This window comes from Pteropus medius, unplaced genomic scaffold, assembly GCF_902729225.1.
Source record: "Pteropus medius unplaced genomic scaffold, Ma_sr-lr_union100, whole genome shotgun sequence".
NCBI lineage: Eukaryota > Metazoa > Chordata > Mammalia > Chiroptera > Pteropodidae > Pteropus > Pteropus medius.
The window spans coordinates 11,801,725-11,821,860 of NW_024349225.1; the positions used below are offsets into that span (position 1 = coordinate 11,801,725).

The following is a 20,136-nucleotide window of genomic DNA, read 5'->3' on the forward strand; positions in this document are numbered from 1 at the left end:
AATGTGTGTGTGTTTAGGGGAGATTTGTCATTAAAAACAAACATCTCCACTTCCGACAGCCCGGGCAGCTTGAACAGTACAGAAAACTATGGCTCTAAGATTAAGACTCTTTACAAGCCCTTCCCTCAGCCCCGGAAACAATGTTCACCACTCACTTGGCAAGATCTCGCTAGATCCCCAGGGTTAAGTGGCACGCACAGCGACCATCTCCTTTGCCCGAACTCCGACCCCTGTCTGGGGACGCTGTCCAGGGAAGCCCAAAGCCCCCGAGAAGAAAAAGCCCAGCGCTTTCCCTGGCTCCGGGGTAGGGCTGTCAGCCAGCGAGGGCGCAGTCTAGTGCCCCGCAAGGCCCAGCCCCAGCGCCCCAACAGCCCCTTCTCGGCGCCGACTGACAGGCGGCGAGCCAAGCACGGCCCTGACCCCACCGGCGGCTGGGCAACTTGGGACCGCAGATCTGCAAAGCGAGCCCGGGGCGCTGCCCACTGTCCCTGCTCTAAGGCGGCTAACTTACCGGCTCTGACACTTTCTTTTCCTCGGCCGCAGCCTCCCCTACCTCCTGCGCCCGCCGTCCCTCCTTGCCTCCTCCTCTGCCGCTGCTAGCGCAAGCAGGATGCCGCTCCTCGAGCTATTTCCTCCCGGTCCCTCGCTCCTGTTCAGCAGCAGGAAGTGGTCCCGGTCCTAAATCGTTCCCCCTGGATCCCACTTACCCCGCCAAGAAGTTCCGCGGCGGCTCAGGAGGTAGCCGCTCTCTTTGCTAGGAGTTCGGGTAACCTCAAGCAACACCTGTCTTCGCATCCAGTTCCTTGTATCCCACTTTGCGAGTTCACGGCTGAATTGGCAGTGTTTGAATACTGAAGCCTCTTTCTTTCTTGTTTTCCCCGGCAAAAGGCAACAGAGAGATGGGCGTAGTCACGGAAAGCTAGGAATTTTGATTTATTTGTAGCAGGTGAGTCTCTTATTGGCACAGTCTTGTCCCTGTTGTGGATTGAATGATGGACGCATGCAAATATGGAGTCGACATATATCTATTATGTCTATACCATGTGCAAACTGTTGAGCATACACAGCCAAATCAGAAATTGACTGACCTTCCAGATTTATTAGTTTAGCTTTGAAGCCACCAGAGTTTTATCCAGGATCCTAAGGCTGTATGAACTCACTTTAGTATTGAGCAGGGGGATCCTTTTCTTTAAAGAATTTTTAAATTTTCAATTACAGTCGACATACAATATATTAGTTTTAGGTGTACAGCATAGTGATTAGACATAACTTACGAAGTGATCACACTGATAAATCTAGTACAGATCTGACACCATACAGATAGTTATTACAACATTATTGACTATATTTCCCATGCTATAATTTAAGACCTCAGGACTGTTTTATAACTACCAATTCGTACTTCTTAATCCCATCCCCTTTTTCACTTATTCCTCCAAAACTCCCTCCCATTTAGCAACCATCAAAATATTCTCTGTAGCTGTTTGTTTTGTTTGTTCATTTTGTTTTTTTTTTTTTAGATTTCACATATAAGTGAATCATAGGGCATTTATCTTTCTCTGTCTGCCTTGTTTCACTTAGCATAATACCTTTTAGGTCCATCCATGTTGCAGATAGCAATATTTCACTCTTCTTTATGGCTGAGTAATATTCCATTGTATATATGTACTACTTCTTTATCCATTCATCTATGGATGGACACTTAGGTTGCTTCCATATCTTGGCTATTGTAAATAATGCTGCAACGAACATATGGATGCCTATGTCTTTTTGAATTAGTGTTTTGGGTCTCTCCAGATAAAAACCCAGAATTAGAATTATTGGGTGCTTCTTTGTCTCTGGTATAAGTATTGCATCCCTTCACTTTTTTCACCCAACCCCCAAGCCCGCTCCCCTCTGGCAATCACCAGATTGTCCTCTGTATCTGTGAATTCTCTTTCTTCTTAAAGAAGTCCCTTTAACATTTCTTGTAATACGGTTTGGTGGTGGTGAACTCCTTTAGCTTTTTCTTGTTTGGGAGAAAAATTCTTTTTATTTTGTCTTTTGCCTGATTTTCCCATAGCACACAGCCACCTGATTTTTACTATATATTTAGAAAACAAACAAATGATAGGGTAGGGGATACAATTTCAGTAATATCAATGAAAGACTGTTGTTGGTTTCTTGACAGCGATCCCAGGCTAAGCATGAAATTAACCAAATTTTCTTTAGCTATTATTCACATGGGATCTACACAGATTTGTCCACTTGTTTCTGAGAGAGAAAGAATACCTTTTGCTAATTAGCTTGTAAGAAATGTATGGCCATTAGATCTAGACACCCATAGTTGCAGATCCCAGTCCTGTGACTGACTAGCTTTGTGATCTTGGTCAGATTTCTTAATCTCTTAAGCGTTAGTTTCCTTTATGTAAAAGGGAAATAATACCTTTTAAAAATTGTTTTGAGAAGTAAATTATAATGAAGATCAGGGTAGGATATCCAGAGAAAGACCTAAGAACATATGGAAATTTAGTATGTGATAAAAGTGATATCTCATGTCAGTGGGGGAATGCATGGACTGTTGCATAAATGATGCTGATACAAATATGGAAAAAGATAAAATTGGATCCATTCCATACAAGGAGCTGGACTCCATTGGTGTCTCAACAAAGGCCGCTGAAGACCCATGGGAGGCTCAGAAGCTGCATCACCCTTTGGAATTGTCACGAGTTGGGGTGAAGGAGTTGGGTCTTTATATCCCACAACAACCAGATGTATTAGAGGTCCACACAAAGGATCATAATGTAATATTTACACGGCTCCCAAAAATGGAGGAATAATAAGTAATATAGTTAATCGAGCAAAATATATCAACAGGCAGTTCACAGAAAATGAAATAGCCCTTGAACAGTTGAAAATGTGTTCAGCCTTGCTCATAATAAGATAAATGCAAATTATAGCTATATTAAGACCTATCGGATAGGCAGAAATCCAAAACTGGACAGCCTGCTTTGTTGATGTGACTATGGAGGTGATCTCATGGCTGGTATGTGTGCAAAATGATAAAACTTCTATGGAGAGAGATTTGGCAAGATTTAGCAAAATTACATTTGCTTTTACCTTCTGATCCAGCAATCTCACTATCCCAAGGATATACTTGCAAGAAAAAAAAAGATATGCTTGAAGTTATTGACTGCAGATCTCTTTGTAATAGCAAAAGAATGAAAGCAACCCCAAAGCCTCTCAGTAGGGGACTGATTGAATAAACAATGGGATATCCACATAATGGGGATTATGCAGCTATATAAAGAAATGAGGAAGATCTCTAAATACTTACATGACTCACTCTTCAGAATATATTGTTAAATTACAAAAACCTAGTGAACAGTGTTTATAGCATGCTAACTTTGATTAAGAAAGGGATAGAAATATAATGTGTGTATAGTATAGTATTTGCTTATACTTAAAAAATGATGGAAAGATAAACAGAATAAAAAGTTAGAGGGGAAAGGATAGAACAGAGTTGAGAGATTAGAAAGGGAAGCCATATTGCTCTGAAAGTATTGAATTTTATATTTTTATATCAAATGTTCTTAATTAAAAAATCCACTTAAGCAAAATCTATTTTTATTTAAATAAATTTCTATTTTATTATGTACTAAATATTTTTTACTTCAATAAAATTAAAGACATTTTATTTAAATGTTTTTAACAATTCTAAAATAAAATTTAATCAAAAGAGAAAAAGCAATGCCTGAATATTGAAAAACAAATGGCTTAACTGTATGTCAAATTGGTGGCAAATTGGTGAATCCTATAATACATCACCCAGACATCCTTCAAGAATGAAGGACATAATCCATCTGCTACTAGAAGTCCTGCTGACAGAGCTCAGCTGTCGGCCCTTTCTGGGAAGCACCTTGGTAAAAGAAGTTGACTGCCCATGGCCTTACTCCATTCCTGGGGTACCTCGCAGCTAGTGACTCGTTGATGCTGGATACAAAGGCACACTTGCCTTGACCCATCTTGGGATGCCCCTGAACTTGAGAGCTCCCCAGAGGATCTGCATAGGCTTTTGTTGAGACTACCTTGCAGCCCAGCTTCTCTGTCTGCCTTGTTTCCTTACCTTCTTTTCGGGTGTTGATCTCAAGAGCCCTCCCTAGTCAACTTCCTGCATGCTAAACTCCATCTCAGAATGTGCTTCCTGGGGAGCCCAGCCACAGCTGGTGCCAGGGATGTCAAAAATTGTTCAAGTAGTCACTTAGATGGGATTTTTGGTGTGTATCACCTGCTAGGCTAGCAAAGAGGCTGTCATCACTGGTGATAGAGAGAGTACAGCTAGCCCCTGACACAAGGCAGTGCAACTGTTAAAACCATGAGCAAACTGTATATTCCGGTGAGAAGAAACACTCTAGTGGGTATTAGTGATTTATAGCAGAAATATGGGTGGGCTGTTGCCAAGTTCAGTTAATGCTATTTAATGAAATACAGAGTGATAATGGCTATTAAACACTAAGCATGAAGGCCAACAAATACAGAGGCTCTCATCTTCTGCAGGAAAATCTGAGGGCCAGCCCAGGACTTAATCATAAGGGTAGCAGAGCCTCGAAGATTAGACTCTCACTATCAGCAAGTCTGCTATGCCAAGGATGGGATGCTAGTTGGGAAAGAGTGGAACCTGACAGATGGGAAGGGGACATCTGGCTGAGTACACGTGGGACTGACTTGTGGGTGCTGGATCAACAGGGACAGAATACAAAATTGAATAAGGGAGACAATTAATTTGGAAGTACTCTCTGGGGCTACAGGATTTAACAACCTGGCAAGGATCTCAGGAAATGGTGCAAACATGTGGCTAGAATACCTTCATAAGCATGGAGAGTGGTGGCCCACACTAAATGAGGTAAAGAGGCCAGGCTTGCCATGGAAGGCAATGGAACAAGGGTTTAAAGAGTTCAAAAATGTGAGCAAACTAGAGTACTATACTATGTAAGCCTGGAAAACCCACCAGGCAATTATACTCCGTGGGAGGGACCAGTGGCTACACCATTTCACAAAGTAATAAGGAAGGTGCTGGTGAGAGTGGTACCCAGAATCACCTATGAGCTCAGTGGTGGCTGTGCTCTGTAGACCAGATTGATGGAGACTTGTGTACAGAACTGCGCTGATTGCAATGGGAATGTTAAGCATTTAGAGATCTTCCTCATTTCTTTTTATAGCTGTATAATCCTCGCTAAACACACACACANAATGTTCACTTTTAAAACTAGGCTACTCAGCCTTTAGCCCAAATGTTCTGGGCTCCTCTAAAATATCATCTTCTCCTTAACGATTTTCTTATAAAAATAGTAAAGAAATGTCTTTCTTCACCCTTTTGTCTTCAGTACTAAAACTTCCCCATCTTCGCTCTGTGTGAACATTTATTTAATTTCTGGGTAAGCTTCTCTGCTGGTTTCTTTTGATAGTCCTGTCCCACTCACACTTTTATCTCCTTTTAAAAAGTCTTCTGTTTTGGATCTTAAATTCCCGAATCGACAGTTTCTAAGTTCCTTCCACTCCTGACGTAGTTGGCACTTGTCAGGTCTCAGGAAACGCTACATGTTGGTGACCATAAACCACAGGAGCAGGATCTCCAACAGACTAGAAAATTAAGCAAGCTGTCCGTTATAATTACAATCTCTTATAGTTTTTAGAACGCATCCTCGTATTTCTGGAAAATACCTCCATTTAAAGGCCAAAGATAAGACTAGGACGGGCTGGCAACCAATGTTTCATACCTTATTTTTCAATTTTATTTTTTAAGCCGTAAAATAAATAAATACCATATTACGGAACACTTAGAAAATAAAGAAAAAACCCGCACACGCCCGTCCCATTTTAATCATTGCTGTTTTAATTAACCATCCCTCCCCGCCTTCCCCTCTCCCTTCCCGCACCTGCAACCGCGACCTGCGCGCGCATGGGAGCCGCGGCGCTGGGGCTGCGCTGCCGCGCGCCGGGTGCGCCGTCGCCATGGTAACCGCGGAAGCCGGGGACCAGGCGAGCGGTGAGTGCGGATGGGCCTGCGGGGGAATGGGCGTCTCCGGGTCAGGCGGCTCTGGCCGGGGCGGGAGTGTGCGGGGCTTTGCCTTCGCCCCGAGCTTTGGGGAGTGCGTCCCGCCCCGCGGACAGCCCCGGGGATTCTAGGGAATCCCGGGAGATCCTCGCGGGATTCAGGCCGAAAGGCAAACTCAGGTGTGTGGCAGTGGCTGGTGTCCCCTCCGCCAGACCTCTTGGGTCACGCGGCGGGGCTGCCACTCTCTGTAGCCTCTTCCTCGGGCCTTCCCTTTGTTTAACCCTGAGGGCCCAGGGCTACCCTTGGGGACCTTCTCCTGGAGCTAGGACTTAAACTCCTCAAGGGACTACATTTTTAAATATTGGCTTAAAAATGCCCTTGAGATCTGTTCCTCTAACGCAACCTCACGCTGCCTAGTCTGCCTCCTTGCCCTTGTTTATGCTACTCCCATCACCTGGGCTGTTCTTTTTGCCGCCTTTTAAGATTCCTAGTCTTCAATACTGAAGTGTCACCTCTTCTGGGAAAGCTTTCCGGGACCCTCCTCATCCCCTACCCCCCGACTCCAAACCTAATTTAGATGGCCATCCACTATACTCTCACAGCAGCCTTGCGTCTCTCCGTTATATCCCACATCTCACTCTGAAATTGCTGATTTACGTGTGTCATCCCTACTAGACTCCAAAGGCCAATGGGGTAGGGACGGCGACTTACGTGATTTTCTATTATTAGTGACTTAGCAGCCTCAAGAGTTCACACTCTATAGTTAAAAGGAAAAGTTTCTAGACTCATTTTTTCACAGTAATTCAGTAGGGCAGAGCAGGCGCCCTACTGAGCTTCCTAAACAGGTATGGGCAGGCCCCTCTGCTACTTCTTAGGGCTTCTATACGTCCTAAAGCTATGGTCCACATAACCCACATAAAGCTTTCCTTTATGTGGGTTATATCTATGCATGCAGTAACTTATAAATGTAGTAAGAGAAATTAAAACAGAATTTAAAAAATGTTTATTAATAATAAACGATTATATGTTAGACATAGATTACGTATTTCTCATAGAACGTAACTTTTCTAAAATAAAAATATTAGTGAGATAGTCGAGTTAAATTTTTTAAATACGTTAGAATATTGATAAAAGGAAGAAAGGAAAACTATATTATAATGATCTTCCTGTTAGTACTTATATTCACAGTAAACATACTTTAAAATATTCTAAAGCTTCTATGTTATAAGAAGAGAAAAACTTATAAAAAATAGGATTCTTCTCTCTGTCTTCAAAAGACGGTATGGTGAGATACAGCCAGCAGCAGACCACCAGATGCATTATCTAATTTATTAATTAGATAATAATTAGATAATTTATTTATTATCTAATTTATTAATTAGATAATAAAATATCTAATTATTCTCCTAATTAGATATTTTCTTCTAAACATCAGGTCTAAGGATAAGTGTCCTGGAAGATTTCACTTTGTCCCTTTATTTCAGAAAGGCTGATTCCGGTTTAGTCCAGATTTGGACTGGAACAGTCTTGAGGGTTGGACAGTAGATGGGAGGGAGTGGCTCGATGGTTAGTTAGTCTTCGTCCAGTCCCTGAGTCACTGTCGGGGAGCCTACCAGTCAGCCTGTGTTCATGTTAATTCTTAGACGTTCTTTGCCTTTGCATGCTCGTTCTTTCGCATGTTACAGTGGTTTTCCAGAGGCTACGTGACATGTGATGTTACATCACATGTCATCATAGTGAATGAAGAAGCAGATATGAGAACCCATCCGCCCTCTATTAAGCCAGACATTAGAGAGATTTGAAAAACTGCAAAACAATGCCACTCCTCATCCATATTTTGTTTATAAAATATTGTTATTTCACACGTTATAGTTTTATATTAACATGATTGTTTTAAGATGAGTTAATAAATAGTTTAAAGATTTCTCAGTTTTTACTTCTAATATGGTAAATATTGATAAATATAATTCATATAAGCTAAAATTGGGGGATCTCAATTTTTAAGACTGTGAAGAACCCTAAGATCAAAGAATTTGAGAAACGCTGCCCTAATTAATCATGTTAGTTCTGGGCTGATGTGGAAATTAAGCTCCATTTAAGGGTATACTAAGGGTAGCTTCGAGTATCCTGAATCGTATTTCCAAATTTGAACCAGCTTATCTGCAGATCTCTGAATTAACCTGGAATCGGACTGACCCTAGATGCAGAATAATCTGTCTGTACTCACGTATTTGGTGCTGGTTGAGTTGAAAATTGTTTACTCAAGACGCTACATGGGAAAACTGTACTTAAAAAAAAGCAGCAATAATAGCCTTTCCAGCTTTTGCTTTATGGATGCTTTTGCTGGAGGATTGATGATGCTTTAATGATGACAGTAGCCTCTGCTTACTGAGCGCTCACCAGGTGCTTGGCGCATGCACCATATAATTTATTATGATATCCAGAACAATCATGTAAACCAGGTTCTAGTGTTATTCCTGTGAGAGACTAGGTACATTGTCCAGCATAATAATGTAGCTAATAAATTGCAGGGTTGAATAGTGAAATCAAGTCTTTCTGACTCCAAAACTCGTTGCTCTTGGCTGTGAAGAAAAGCAGTGTGAATTGCAAGCCTGACGTTAGGAGTTTTGAACACATGTAACATATAAAGAACTGTGGTAAGTCTGAAAGTGACACAAGAGAAACACAAGGCTTGATCCTTGCCCCAGTCACTTTACAATCTAATTGAATAGATGACCTACGTACTTGAAACAAGTAGAAAATAGTATATGTTGTATTTGCTAAGCCGCATAGTACAGACTGTATGTAATGACCTTTGAAGTTCAGAGGAGGCAGAAGCCCAGGTGTGTTCTAGGGAGGAGTCAAGGAAAGTTTTAGGAAGAAGGTAGGTTTATAGCTCAGCCTAAATAGAACTTGGCTCATAGGAATGGAGGCGATAAAAAAGCTATTCTAGGCCTACTAACAGGCGTACATATGAAATGCAAATAGGATTTTCTCAGTATCTTCGAGGTCTCCTGTCTGGGCCCCTACTAGACCTGTGAGGAAGGCGTTCCAAACACATCCTGGCTCTGTGCTGCGAGGTTTGAATGTGGATATCCTTAGCAGACGTGTTCCAGAAGGTCACAGTACTGTTAATGGGGTGCAAAATAATTTATTGTGTAGTAGTAATGGACACTTCTCAGAGGGAAAGAGGACGGTGTGAAAAATTATACCAGGGAGCATAAGTAACTGGAACTGCCCTGGGTACGTTGGGACATATGTCACCCAAGCTCCATAGCACATGCTGTCCGACTTCTGATTTTTTAGCCTCCAGTACCTGGTCTTCCTATATGGTCTCCCATCGAAGTACTAACCAGGCCTGACCCTGCTTAGCTTCTGAGATCAGACAGGATCGGGTGTGTCCAAGGTGGCATGGCCGTAGACTGTTAGATTTTTTTCTTGTTGGTTTCCTGGTATAATCGCCCAAGTGGTTATTCAGGACTAATGTTTTTTCACACTGTGGGTTGCAACCCATTCGCGGGTCATGAAATCAATTTGGTGGGTGGCATCGACCTTAAAAAACAGAATCAAAATAAAAACATCACTATGTTACATGTAGTAAGGATTAATAGTATTTTGCTTAATTATATATATGCAAATATACCCATATATGCAATGTACCCAGGATAAAAGTATCCATTACTACTGAAAAATAAATTATTTTTAATAGAAGTTATATGTATTTACATATATAATTAAGATATCATAAACCAATATATACTATATGTAACATATAATGCAGTATATACAATATTTATATTTGGACAGAACATTGACCTCGTGGTGCGAATTAGCTGTGCACAGGAGACTGGGAAATAGTTTTATTCTAATATAAATATTGGTTCAAAAATAAAAAAGCACGGTTAAAAGAAAAGGTGACGGGATCGTATTCCTAAAGCAGGAAGATTAGAGGTGGAGAAAGCCAACTGTTTACCAGATCCAGGGCCCATGTGGTCACTGGGAGGCCAGAGAGGAGCAGGAACCAAGGGAGCCCCAGAGGGTGAGACCACAAGAACCAGAGCATGGTCTCAGCGCAGGGAGTTTGATCACCACACCGCTGCTGTCCCCCGTGGCGAGTGACCTTCAGCTAGCCTCATGTCCTTCTGTCCCTTGTTCAGTAGTCAAGATCCTGGTCACTTATAAGTGGAAGCTGGAAAAACTGAACTCATAGATAAAAAGAACGGATTGGTGGTCACCGGAGGTGAGGCTGGGGGGTGGTAGAATGAGTGAAGGTGGTCGAAAGATGCAAACTTCCAGTTATAAATCCGTTCTGGGAATGTGCTGTATAGCGTGGTGCCTGTAGTTAACGGTACCGTGTGGAATTGAATACAATGCTGTACTGTATTTGAAAGTTGCTAAGACAAGTTCGTCATATGACCGACCATATATCAAATCGTGATGTTGCACACGTGAAACTAACAGTGTTACACGTCAGTTTTAAAGATGCAGTGATTCACACCACCGCCAACAGAATAACAGTCAATTCTGGAATTGAGCAACTGACTGACTGAGCCCAGTGTATGCGCCTGCCCCCAAGTCGTGCTCAGACGAAGAGAAGGAAGATGTTGCTTCTTTGACTTCTGCAGTGGGAAGTCAGCTTTTTCTTCCATTAGAAAAATCCTCTAAAATGGAGATTGGGATTCTTTAAAGATGCGCGCATGCGTGTGTGTGTGTGTTGGGAGTTGGATGCTAGACACTCAAAAGGATTCTAAGTTTCCTCTATCCAGTTATTCTGTAAAATGAGGGAATTGAATGAAACGATCTCAGAGGTAAGATTTGGGTCAGCTCTTGCGGTGGTGTCATGGTTCATTAGCTAACTTGACTTCCATACCTAACCCTTTTTGCATTGCTTGCTTTCATTATAGAGGCAGGGAAATTGAGAAACTTGCTTTTGCTTCTGCAAATATAGGGGCACAATCTGGCCTTTGAGATATAGCTGGAAGGTGGTCGGTAGGGAAGATGTTGTTTTGTTTTTCCCTTAAAAGGGATGGATGCTGCTCGTATCCTCTGGCGGGGGTGGAGGGGGAGGGGTTCCCCCTTTTCCTGCCATAAATGCAGACATGATGCCAGGAATTATGACAGCCATTTTGTCACCACAGGGCAACCGCCACGATCATGAAAGTCTCACAGACTATGATGGGATACAAAGACAGAAAGAGCTTGGATCTGTCTTTCTGAGCTGCTGAATCATTTTCACCTTTCAATTTCCTGTTATGTGAGAAAATAATCTACTTTAAAAAGTAATCTTACTATTTTTATATATTTGCAATTAAATGATTCCTAACTTCAGCAGCTTATAGGTATTATACATGTTTAGTGAAGGCGGAGATTAATGTAGGGCTGTAGTAACGAGATGTTATTCTGTGTAACTAGATTTGCCTGCCTTCTGACTTCTGAACGACCAAATCTTGCCTATTCTTTAGGGTCCAGCTTAAATGCCATATTCTTTACTAAATATATGTTGCCCTTTATCCCATTTCCTACATCTGTCCTGAATCTTGTGTTCAATCTTGTTTTTCTTCTTCTTTGTAAAATAATGTTATTGAATTCACTTGTATTCCTAAAAAGTCTATTTTAATTAGTGGCTTTGAATGTCACAAAAATATATTATATATCTAGATATATAGTTTTTGGTATTTATTTTTTTAGTTAATATTATGTTGCTAAGATTCATTCATATTGTTGTTCGCCTTCGTTTTTTATGGCTGTGTAGCAAATTACGTCCAAAGCCGGTAGCTTAAAATAGCACACATTCATTAGGTCATTGTTCATCTGGGTCGGGAATCAGGGCACAGCTTAGCTGGATTTTTTGCTTTGGCGTCGCTCATGAGGCTGCAATCAACGTGTTGCGTGGGGCCACTGTCACCTCAAGGTTCAGCTGGGGCAGATCCACTTCTGAGCTCACTCAGTGGTTGTTGGTGAATTTCAATTCCTCTGGGCTGTTGGACCGAGGGCCTTGGCTCCTCACTGGCAGTTGGCTGGAGTTTGCCCACTATTTCTCGAAACATGGCCCTGTCCATCACAGAACGTGACCGGAGCCGGGGAGAGAAGGCCAGCAAGACAGAAGTCCTAATGTGTCGTAACTGAGTTATGGAAGTGACAACCCATCACCTTAGAAGAAAGTCAGCGTGTCCGGCCTGCGTTCATGGGGAGAGAACTACGCAAAGGCGTGACTGCCGGGGCGGGGGGCACAGCACTGTCCCCCCTGTAACCGCTATGTGCTATTTTGTGTAAATCTGCCACAGTTTGTGCTGCTGTCCGTGGGCACGGTTTTTCCCCCACCCACAATTCTGGCCGTATGAACACGGGAGCTACAAGCATTCTTATACATATGAGGGGACCATGCCATTCTTCTCTGAATCATTCCCAATTTAATATGGTTCTGCCAGGGTGAGCACTGTTAAGACTTCCTTGATTAATTCTATCTGGAATTAATCTTGTCCCTTCTAAATTTCCATAACGTTTCATCTCTTATGATGCTTACCATGTGTCACCTTTTATTACACTTATTTCGCACATGTCACCTTTTCTCCCTTGAAAAAGTAAGTTGTCGAGGGCAGAAAATAAATTTGATTCTCCTTGGTAATTTACAGAGTGTCTGCACATTATGAGTATATTAGTAAGCTTTCAGTGAGCATTACTGAGCGAATGAATTCTGTCTGAACATCAGTAACTGACTTTTTAAGGTCTTACTAATCTGGCCCAATGACCCCACCATATGCCTTACTTCTCCCCAGGATGGCCATATGTTTATAGGTGGGTGAGTCTCTTTAACATTCTCTCTCAAACTTTTCCTCCTGCCAACTGCCAGTGAATCTAGCCCGCATTGATCTCTTCTCTTGTTTCTTTTGAATTTACTATTTATATCGAGTGTTTTAGTATATATTCGGGCAGCGTACTGACTTGTGGTAGGTACACAATAAACTTACTTAATTGAATGGATGAAATATCATATTTTATCATTATTTCCAACCAGTTAAATGTTTTCGTCCTACCTGTATTGTCAGTGGACTGACGGAATACATACATACATGCATGCATGCATGCATACATACATACATACAAACAATCAAACATACTAATTCGAGTAGATTTCTAGTACTTTTTTTTCCTTTGGTCCCAGGTATTTTTGGAGTTAATGGAGTCAGAAGGACCCCCAGAGCCTGAGAGTTCAGAAAAATCGTCATTTGTCTCACAGCAAGAAGAAGAGGAGGAAGAAGAATTCAAAGAAGAAATTGAGGAGGAGAAGGAGAAGATGGGCCCGGTCAACGCGCTCATGCAGCCCGTCCTCTCGGGGGACGTGGAAGGGGTGCAGAGGATTTTCGAGGAGCCCGAGAACCCTCACCATGACGAGGCCATGCAGCTGCTCTTGGAAGAAGACGTCGTTGGGAGAAATTTGCTGTATGCGGCTTGCATGGCCGGGCAGAGCGATGTGATTAGAGCTTTGGCAAAATATGGTGTGAATCTGAATGAAAAAACCGCCAGAGGTATTTTGTCTTTTTCCTCTCGTATTACTTAGGAATACTTAAAGATGTTACCGTCTTGGGTATAAAGCTGGGTACATTTGGTGTGCCTGCTTTACATTTTGCATATGTCGTGTATGTACACACATATGAGTGTGTGTGTGTGTCTGTGTGTGTGCGTGTTGATACACTGTGGCTTAGTAAGTAGACAAAGACACGGACTTGACTATTCGCTTGAGACTTGGGCAAGTGACTTAATCATTTTGAGTCTCTGTTCCTTCATCTACAAAATGGGGCTCAGAATTATATTTTCCTGGTGGGTGTTATGAAGATTAAATAAGATAGATATAAATATCTTATAGGATTTGGCACATGGTAAGTTGCTGAACAGTCAGCACTTAATGATGTTCTTGCTACGGTGAGTCTTGAAGAACGTGGTCCACTCGAGCTGACCGTCTGCATCCTGTTTGCCAGGTTACACGCTCTTACACTGCGCTGCGGCCTGGGGTCGTCTGGAAACTCTGAAGGTGCTAGTGGGATTGGACGTTGACATAGAAGCTCTGAACTTCCGGGAGGAGAGAGCTCGAGACGTTGCTGCTCGGTACTCGCAGACCGAATGCGTCCAGTTCCTGGACTGGGCAGGTAAGGAAGCTCACAGGTGCAGCCAGCTGACTGACTCATCTGCACTTTTCTGTATGTATGATGCTTCAGTCGAAGGTTACAAAGACTATGTGCTACTTTGAGTTTTACTAATATTTTGCATACGTCATTTCCATAGCCCTGTAGAACATTAGAGATTTCAGGAAGATATATCCATGTAATTATGTATGCGTACACACATGGGTTGAAAAATTGGTACTTGCGGAGTTCACGGCTTTCATTTTGCGTAGTTATTTGCATTTGTGTTTTTAGCAAGCATTTCTTAAATGCCCAATGAGCATAGCATTGTTGCAGGTACAGTTGTTGTTCCTGCCCTCCAGGCATTTGTTAGGTGCGAGATAGGATGCTATAGACACATCCTACAGTTAAATAACAGTATGAGAAAGACTGTGAGTAAGGGTTAAAACCAGCAGGGCACGGGGTACACGCTGGGGAGTGGTCAGAGCGTGTGAAGTCAGAGCACATCGCAGTTGAGCTTGGCCTTAAAGAGTGGGTGGGACTGGAATACACGGCAGACGGCAAAAAGGTGCGAACAAAATCTGCAAGAGCTGGGAATGAAAGTGGCATGTTGAGCGATGGACAGGGACAAGATTGCCTTACTGGACCAGCAAGTCAGAGTGGGCACAGGCAGGTTACAGCGCAGGCAGAACAGTAAAAGAGTAAGTAGGTGGGCTCTCGAATCAGATTGCTTAGGTTTAAATACTGGCATCTCTACTCGAAACCTATGTGACTTCGGACAAGGTACTTAAATTCTTTATACCTCAATTTCATTTTCTGGAAAAAGGGGCCAATAGTAATTCCTACCTCTTGGGGTTGTTATGAGAATCAAATGAGATGCTACAAAGCACGTAGCACAATGCCTGGCATGTCATCAGCAGCTGGAAAATGCTGCTGCTGTTAGTACAGCCAGACTATATACCCCGAAGTGCCAGGCCGAGGTGTTTTCATTTCATTTCTGTAGCCGCTGGAGTCACTGAAAATTTTTACGTAGAAAGGAAGAGGATGAAAGTGGCAGTTGGGAAGATTCTCCTGGCAGCACGAAGGAGCTTGCTTATCAGTAAAATAAGAGGTCAGGGACAGTTACTAGAAGTAAGGAAATTGAGGGAAGGAAGCACATTTCGGAGGAAGACGAGTTATATTTTGTGGATTATTTTATAGATAATTGTTCACTTGTACCAAATGTTTTCTAGGGGCAATACTTCTGTCTGCACCTTTGATTTTATGATTAGATAGGTAAGTAAAAAGAAAAATAGCAAAGACTTGACCTCTCATGAATAGTTATTCACCTTATTCACCTTATGTAATTTACAATCCATTTTGGAAGAATGACCCATGGTACTTAAAAAACAATTCAGGGACAAACTTTGCTGTAACTTCTCTGAAAAGCAGCAGTTTGGGGCTCATGGGTGTGGAGTTGCACTGATCCCCTTCTCCTTAGGTTTCCTTCCCCCTAATATCCCGCTGTTTTCATTTGGGTCCTTACGTTCCTAGGGGAATTATACTTAACATTTCCTAGTGTCGAAGATTAAAGAACTATAATACTGTAAACTGTTATTCTGTTTCCAGATCAGTGATGGAATTGTAAGGATGGGAGCTTCATGGTAACGTAGCCCTGGGATGTCAGAGACACAAGCTACTCAACATAATATTTAACATTTGTTTGATTCAGACTTGCCAAGAATATAAACCACTTCCATTTCTTGTTTTAGCAATTAGAGTAGAAGGCACCCAGAGGGGTTTAAGGGGTTGAAGAGTCCCCTGCCTAAAATTCCGCTATTAGAGATAAATCTCTTTGGGTTTTGTGGGTTTGCAGACTTTTTAAGTGTTCAAGATTCTCCATTAAGAGAAAGATATACCAATACTCTCTTAGAGGGAATTAGTTGACCATTCAGAACGCTGAAGGAGTGGAACAAACTAACGGAAACAGGAGGTAGGGTTGTTCTAAGGGAGCGTGGAAGGAAGAAGAAGAATCTGGAAAGTCAAACCGTAAATAAACTTTTAAACCATAAATAAACTTTTAATAATCCACAACAACCCACAGCAGGCACTGTTCTTTTCTATTACCTGTAAAGACTGTAGAGTTATCTATTTCTGTTTCAAGGATTGTTTTTTAAAAGTTTTTTAACAATCTGTTACAGATCTGGTATATTTTTTGCTGGGATTTTTCAACATGTTTTTAATCAAATCTTCTGTCTCAGTCTCAGATCAGTCTCCCAGTTTTTGTTGGAGTGTGGTAACCATACTTTTTAAGGATTGAGGTGGCTGAGCATCAAAAGTCGGAACTTTAAAAAATGTTGATACTTAATTCTTCATTTATCAGACTGGAAATGGAAAAAAAAATATATTTTAAAATTAATCTATTCCTTAATCTTTCTATACTATTTTTAGCAATCTGAGATAGGAAACTAAGTCTTCTTGTGGCCATAAAATTTGCTCAGGAAAGTAAGAAAAATCACAAATATTACTTAAATCAGATTTATTAAAACACTAAAGAACCTATTCTACCAATGGTTAATGATAAGTAATCTCGTACATTAAAAAGAGCAAAATACTTAAACCTGAGACAATGGTACTGTACATTCCCCCCCCAGTACTTTTGTAAGTATGGATGCCTTTTTAGTGGATTAGAAAGAACTTTTCAACCCAGACTTCTCTGGAAGGTTTCAGTAAAGAAGGTGGCTTGGGGGAGGGGTTGCTGGGTGAAAAAAGTGAAGGGATTTAGAAGTAAAAATTGGTAGTTAAAAAATAGTCTTAGGGCTGCGGAGTACAGCATAGGGACTACAGTCCCTAGTATTGCAATAACCATGTATAGTGCCAGGTGGGTACTAGCCTAATTGGGGGGAATCACTTTGTAAATTATATAAATGTCTAACCACTATGCTGTGTACCTGAAACTAACGTATATTAAAAAAAACCGTTAAAAAAAAAGAAGGTGGCCCAAAATTACAAAGGCTCGCAAAGATCTATTTTTGTCCTTAATATAAATTCTCTCATAGGTCTCCCGTGTGTCTCCGTATTGGACTGAGCTACAGGTGCGTGTGGTTGTGTTTAGTGGACTCTGGCTCTTCTTCACTCTTCTTCTTCTTTGGTTTTCGGTGCTTGAGTTTCTTAGCCGAAGTATGTTGGGATACCTGATTCAGATACTTGGTCATCATCGACGTTGTGGCGACCAGTCTGCAGAGTATTTGGTCGATGTCATAGATGGACTGCGTTTGTAGGTCTTTATTACCAGAGGTATTTGAGGAGGCTTGTTTTTTCAGCTAAAAGGAGAAAAACAAATGATGTTATAGTTTTTTTGTTTTCCCTTACTGTAGTTCAGATTCAGTTTGTTTTCTGGACAAATGTACGTAAACTCCAACACCACACACTTACTTTATACAAAAGAAAGATTACTATAAGAGAAAGGTACAAATGCCCTTTCGTATATGCTCCTGTGTAAGAGGATGGTAATCATTATCACCATCAGCAAACACGAAAAGGTGCTTTTTATGGTTAGAGCATTCTGCTAGGAGGAATTATTTAAATATTAGCAGAATATTTCCCTTTATCATAAACAGCCTCAAGGTATAATGCAATAAAATCATTGTCATTTTATAACTATCTAATTGTTGTGAAAATCAATGACCCTTTTTTTAAGATTGCCTCAAAATGTGGTGCCACTGGCCAAGTGGGAAATTTGTTCAAGAGTGCCATTTCCAAGAAAGTTATCCTGGCATTAGAAATTAGCTTACAGTCTATTTTAAAAATACATGCCAACTTTTATGTACTTAGTCTTTTTAGATGGATGCGGAAGGGATTTAACAGATCTCTTACTCCAGATCCTTCATTTTATGGATGAGGCAGCTGAGAAAAATCGAAGGACTTACCCGAGGGCCTGGTTGGATAACTTCACTTACTATATATTCTACTCTTTGTAGCTTACCACTTTCTTGATGTGTTTTGTAACTTGAAATAGAGGGGTTGGACTAGATTACTTTAAGGATCTTGTAATTTAATACACATTTGTCGAGCACCTGATATGTACAAGACACTGTGCTAGATGCTCAGAGTGAATGGCAGGTGCCGGGGGAAGTTACAAAGGGAAATAAGATGTGGTACTCTTTCTCAAAGAAGCTGATAAATCATACATTTTAACCTCTGACATTCTATAAGTATTACTATGTCATCACTCATTCACCTTTTTCTTGTGTTTCTTCCATTTCATCCACAGGTAATGCACAGATAAAACAGTCAGGATTAAAAAGAGAGCCTGTACTAAAATATACATGAGATGTAAACAATCCTTAAATATATCCACATTAGCAAGATTGCAGCATAGTTTGTCCATAGGGTAAGGTAGACAGTGAGATGGAGAAGGCTTAACTTTCAGATAATACATTTCTTCTGGAAAGATCTCCCATCCAACCTTTGTCCAGATAGTTCCATCACAGATGCAGAGGCTCTCCCTTAAGAGGCAGATAAACAACAGAGGAGAAATCAGGGATGTTCCTTGAATGGACATCTTTCTCTCTTAATTGGGACAAAAGAATCTATAGCCAAAAGTGTGGTCAGAGGCAGAGCAGAAATGCCCTGAGCATGAGTTAATATGGTGCTCTGGCGAAGACATTTAAGATAGTCTTCCTGGACCATACAATATACACTGATGGTCAATGTCATATCATCAGTCACAGGGATTCAGCGGGAGATTCTGTGATGTCATAAAGAGCCATATTGGAACTAAAAGGTGTCATCTAACCAGTCACCTTGGGTTTCTCAGGGGTGCTTCTTGCTTTTTGCCAGAATGGACTGAGTGTCTTCAATTTTATGAAAAATGAAGACTTTACTAATATTTTACCGCTAATAAATTCAGACTGTGATCACATTAATGGACTTCCATGGAAATAATTTACCTGTATCTCTTCTACCCCTTGTGAAGTTTGGCGGTTATGCATCTCCTTAAAAAAATGTCTGTACCTGTACCATTTCCCGCAACCTGCAGTCTGCTTCGTTTTTTCACTCTGACTTGTCCTTCCCTTCAAATAGTTAAACACATATCGAGTGCTTCCTCCTTTTAACCAAGGTCCCTTTGGTGGCAATGTGGCACTGTCAGGTAGGGGGTGAGGGGCGGGGAATTCGGCATGCGAGAAAAGGTGAGATGGTGAGGTGGCATGGTCTATGATCAAAAGATGAGACACGGACCCTCCTTGAAGGATCTTAACGATCTAGAGGTAGAAGCAAAAAACAAGATGATAAAAATTCCAAGATACTGTAGACTAAAATGAGAAGTAAATCAAATTATAATCATGTGACAGTCGAAAGAGCAATAAAGGGCAATGAGTTCTATTTGGCATTGGGAGTTTGTAGAAGTACATTCGAGTGAGATTTGAATATTGAGTAGAATTTTGGTAGGTGGCAGTGCGGATGGGACATCTGAGGTGGAGGAGCGTAAAATAAGCAAAGAAATTCTGTGTAAACATACGACATATTTATTAGGCACCTCCTGCATGCTAAGGAACTCAGAATGCATCTACAGGTAGGCACGAAACAATCTTTATGTTTACTTTCTTGTAGGGAGACGCAGAAAATAATCTCTCTCTAAATCTATGCGTTAGTGCCATGGAGACAAGTAGAGTGGTGAGGGGGTTGCGAGCTGCCAGCAGGCGACCGAGTGAGTGTGAGTGCTGTCATATGGGGGGCGATCAGGAAGGGCCTCCTCTCCGATGAGGCGATGCTCGAGCAGAGGCCTGAGGAACGGAAGGAGTGAGCCGTACAGACATCAGGGGCCAGAGGGAATAGGAAGTAAACAATGGATAGACTCTCTGGGTGATGGTGGGAGGAATAAAGCTGGAAAGAGAGCCTGTGGCTAGATAGATCTCAGAGGGCCCTGTATTTTATTCAGAAATCAATAGAGAATCATTTATAAAGTTTTGAGGAGAGAAATGACATGGTAAACTAATTGAG

At 41.5% G+C, this 20,136-nt stretch overlaps 2 protein-coding genes and 1 pseudogene across 8 annotated transcripts in view; 1 reads left to right on the forward strand and 2 right to left on the reverse strand.

Moving 5' to 3' along the window:
• Positions 1–652, reverse strand: part of KLHL20 (kelch like family member 20) — a 36,934-nt gene extending 36,282 nt beyond the window's left edge. For 4 of the 5 annotated variants that reach the window (XR_005656985.1, XM_039881459.1, XM_039881460.1 and 1 more), the window contains exon 1: positions 512–652. The gene's annotated coding sequence lies outside the window, so the exon portion shown is untranslated. Of the gene's footprint in view, positions 1–155; positions 178–511 lie in introns of those variants that run through there. The other variant, XM_039881457.1, reaches the window with a different exon arrangement.
• Positions 653–700: 48 nt separating this feature from the next.
• Positions 701–20,136, forward strand: part of ANKRD45 (ankyrin repeat domain 45) — a 29,186-nt gene continuing 9,750 nt past the window's right edge. Inside the window, exons 1-3 of one of the 3 annotated variants that reach the window (XM_039881464.1) lie at positions 701–946; positions 13,197–13,560; positions 14,011–14,178. In XM_039881464.1, the coding sequence (XP_039737398.1) occupies positions 13,212–13,560; positions 14,011–14,178 (517 nt within the window). In that variant the 5' untranslated portion in view covers positions 701–946; positions 13,197–13,211. Of the gene's footprint in view, positions 947–5,931; positions 6,026–6,151; positions 6,214–13,196; positions 13,561–14,010; positions 14,179–20,136 lie in introns of those variants that run through there. The other 2 variants (XM_039881465.1, XM_039881466.1) reach the window with 2 other exon arrangements.
• On the reverse strand, positions 9,339–9,457 carry LOC120617872 (uncharacterized; annotated as a pseudogene).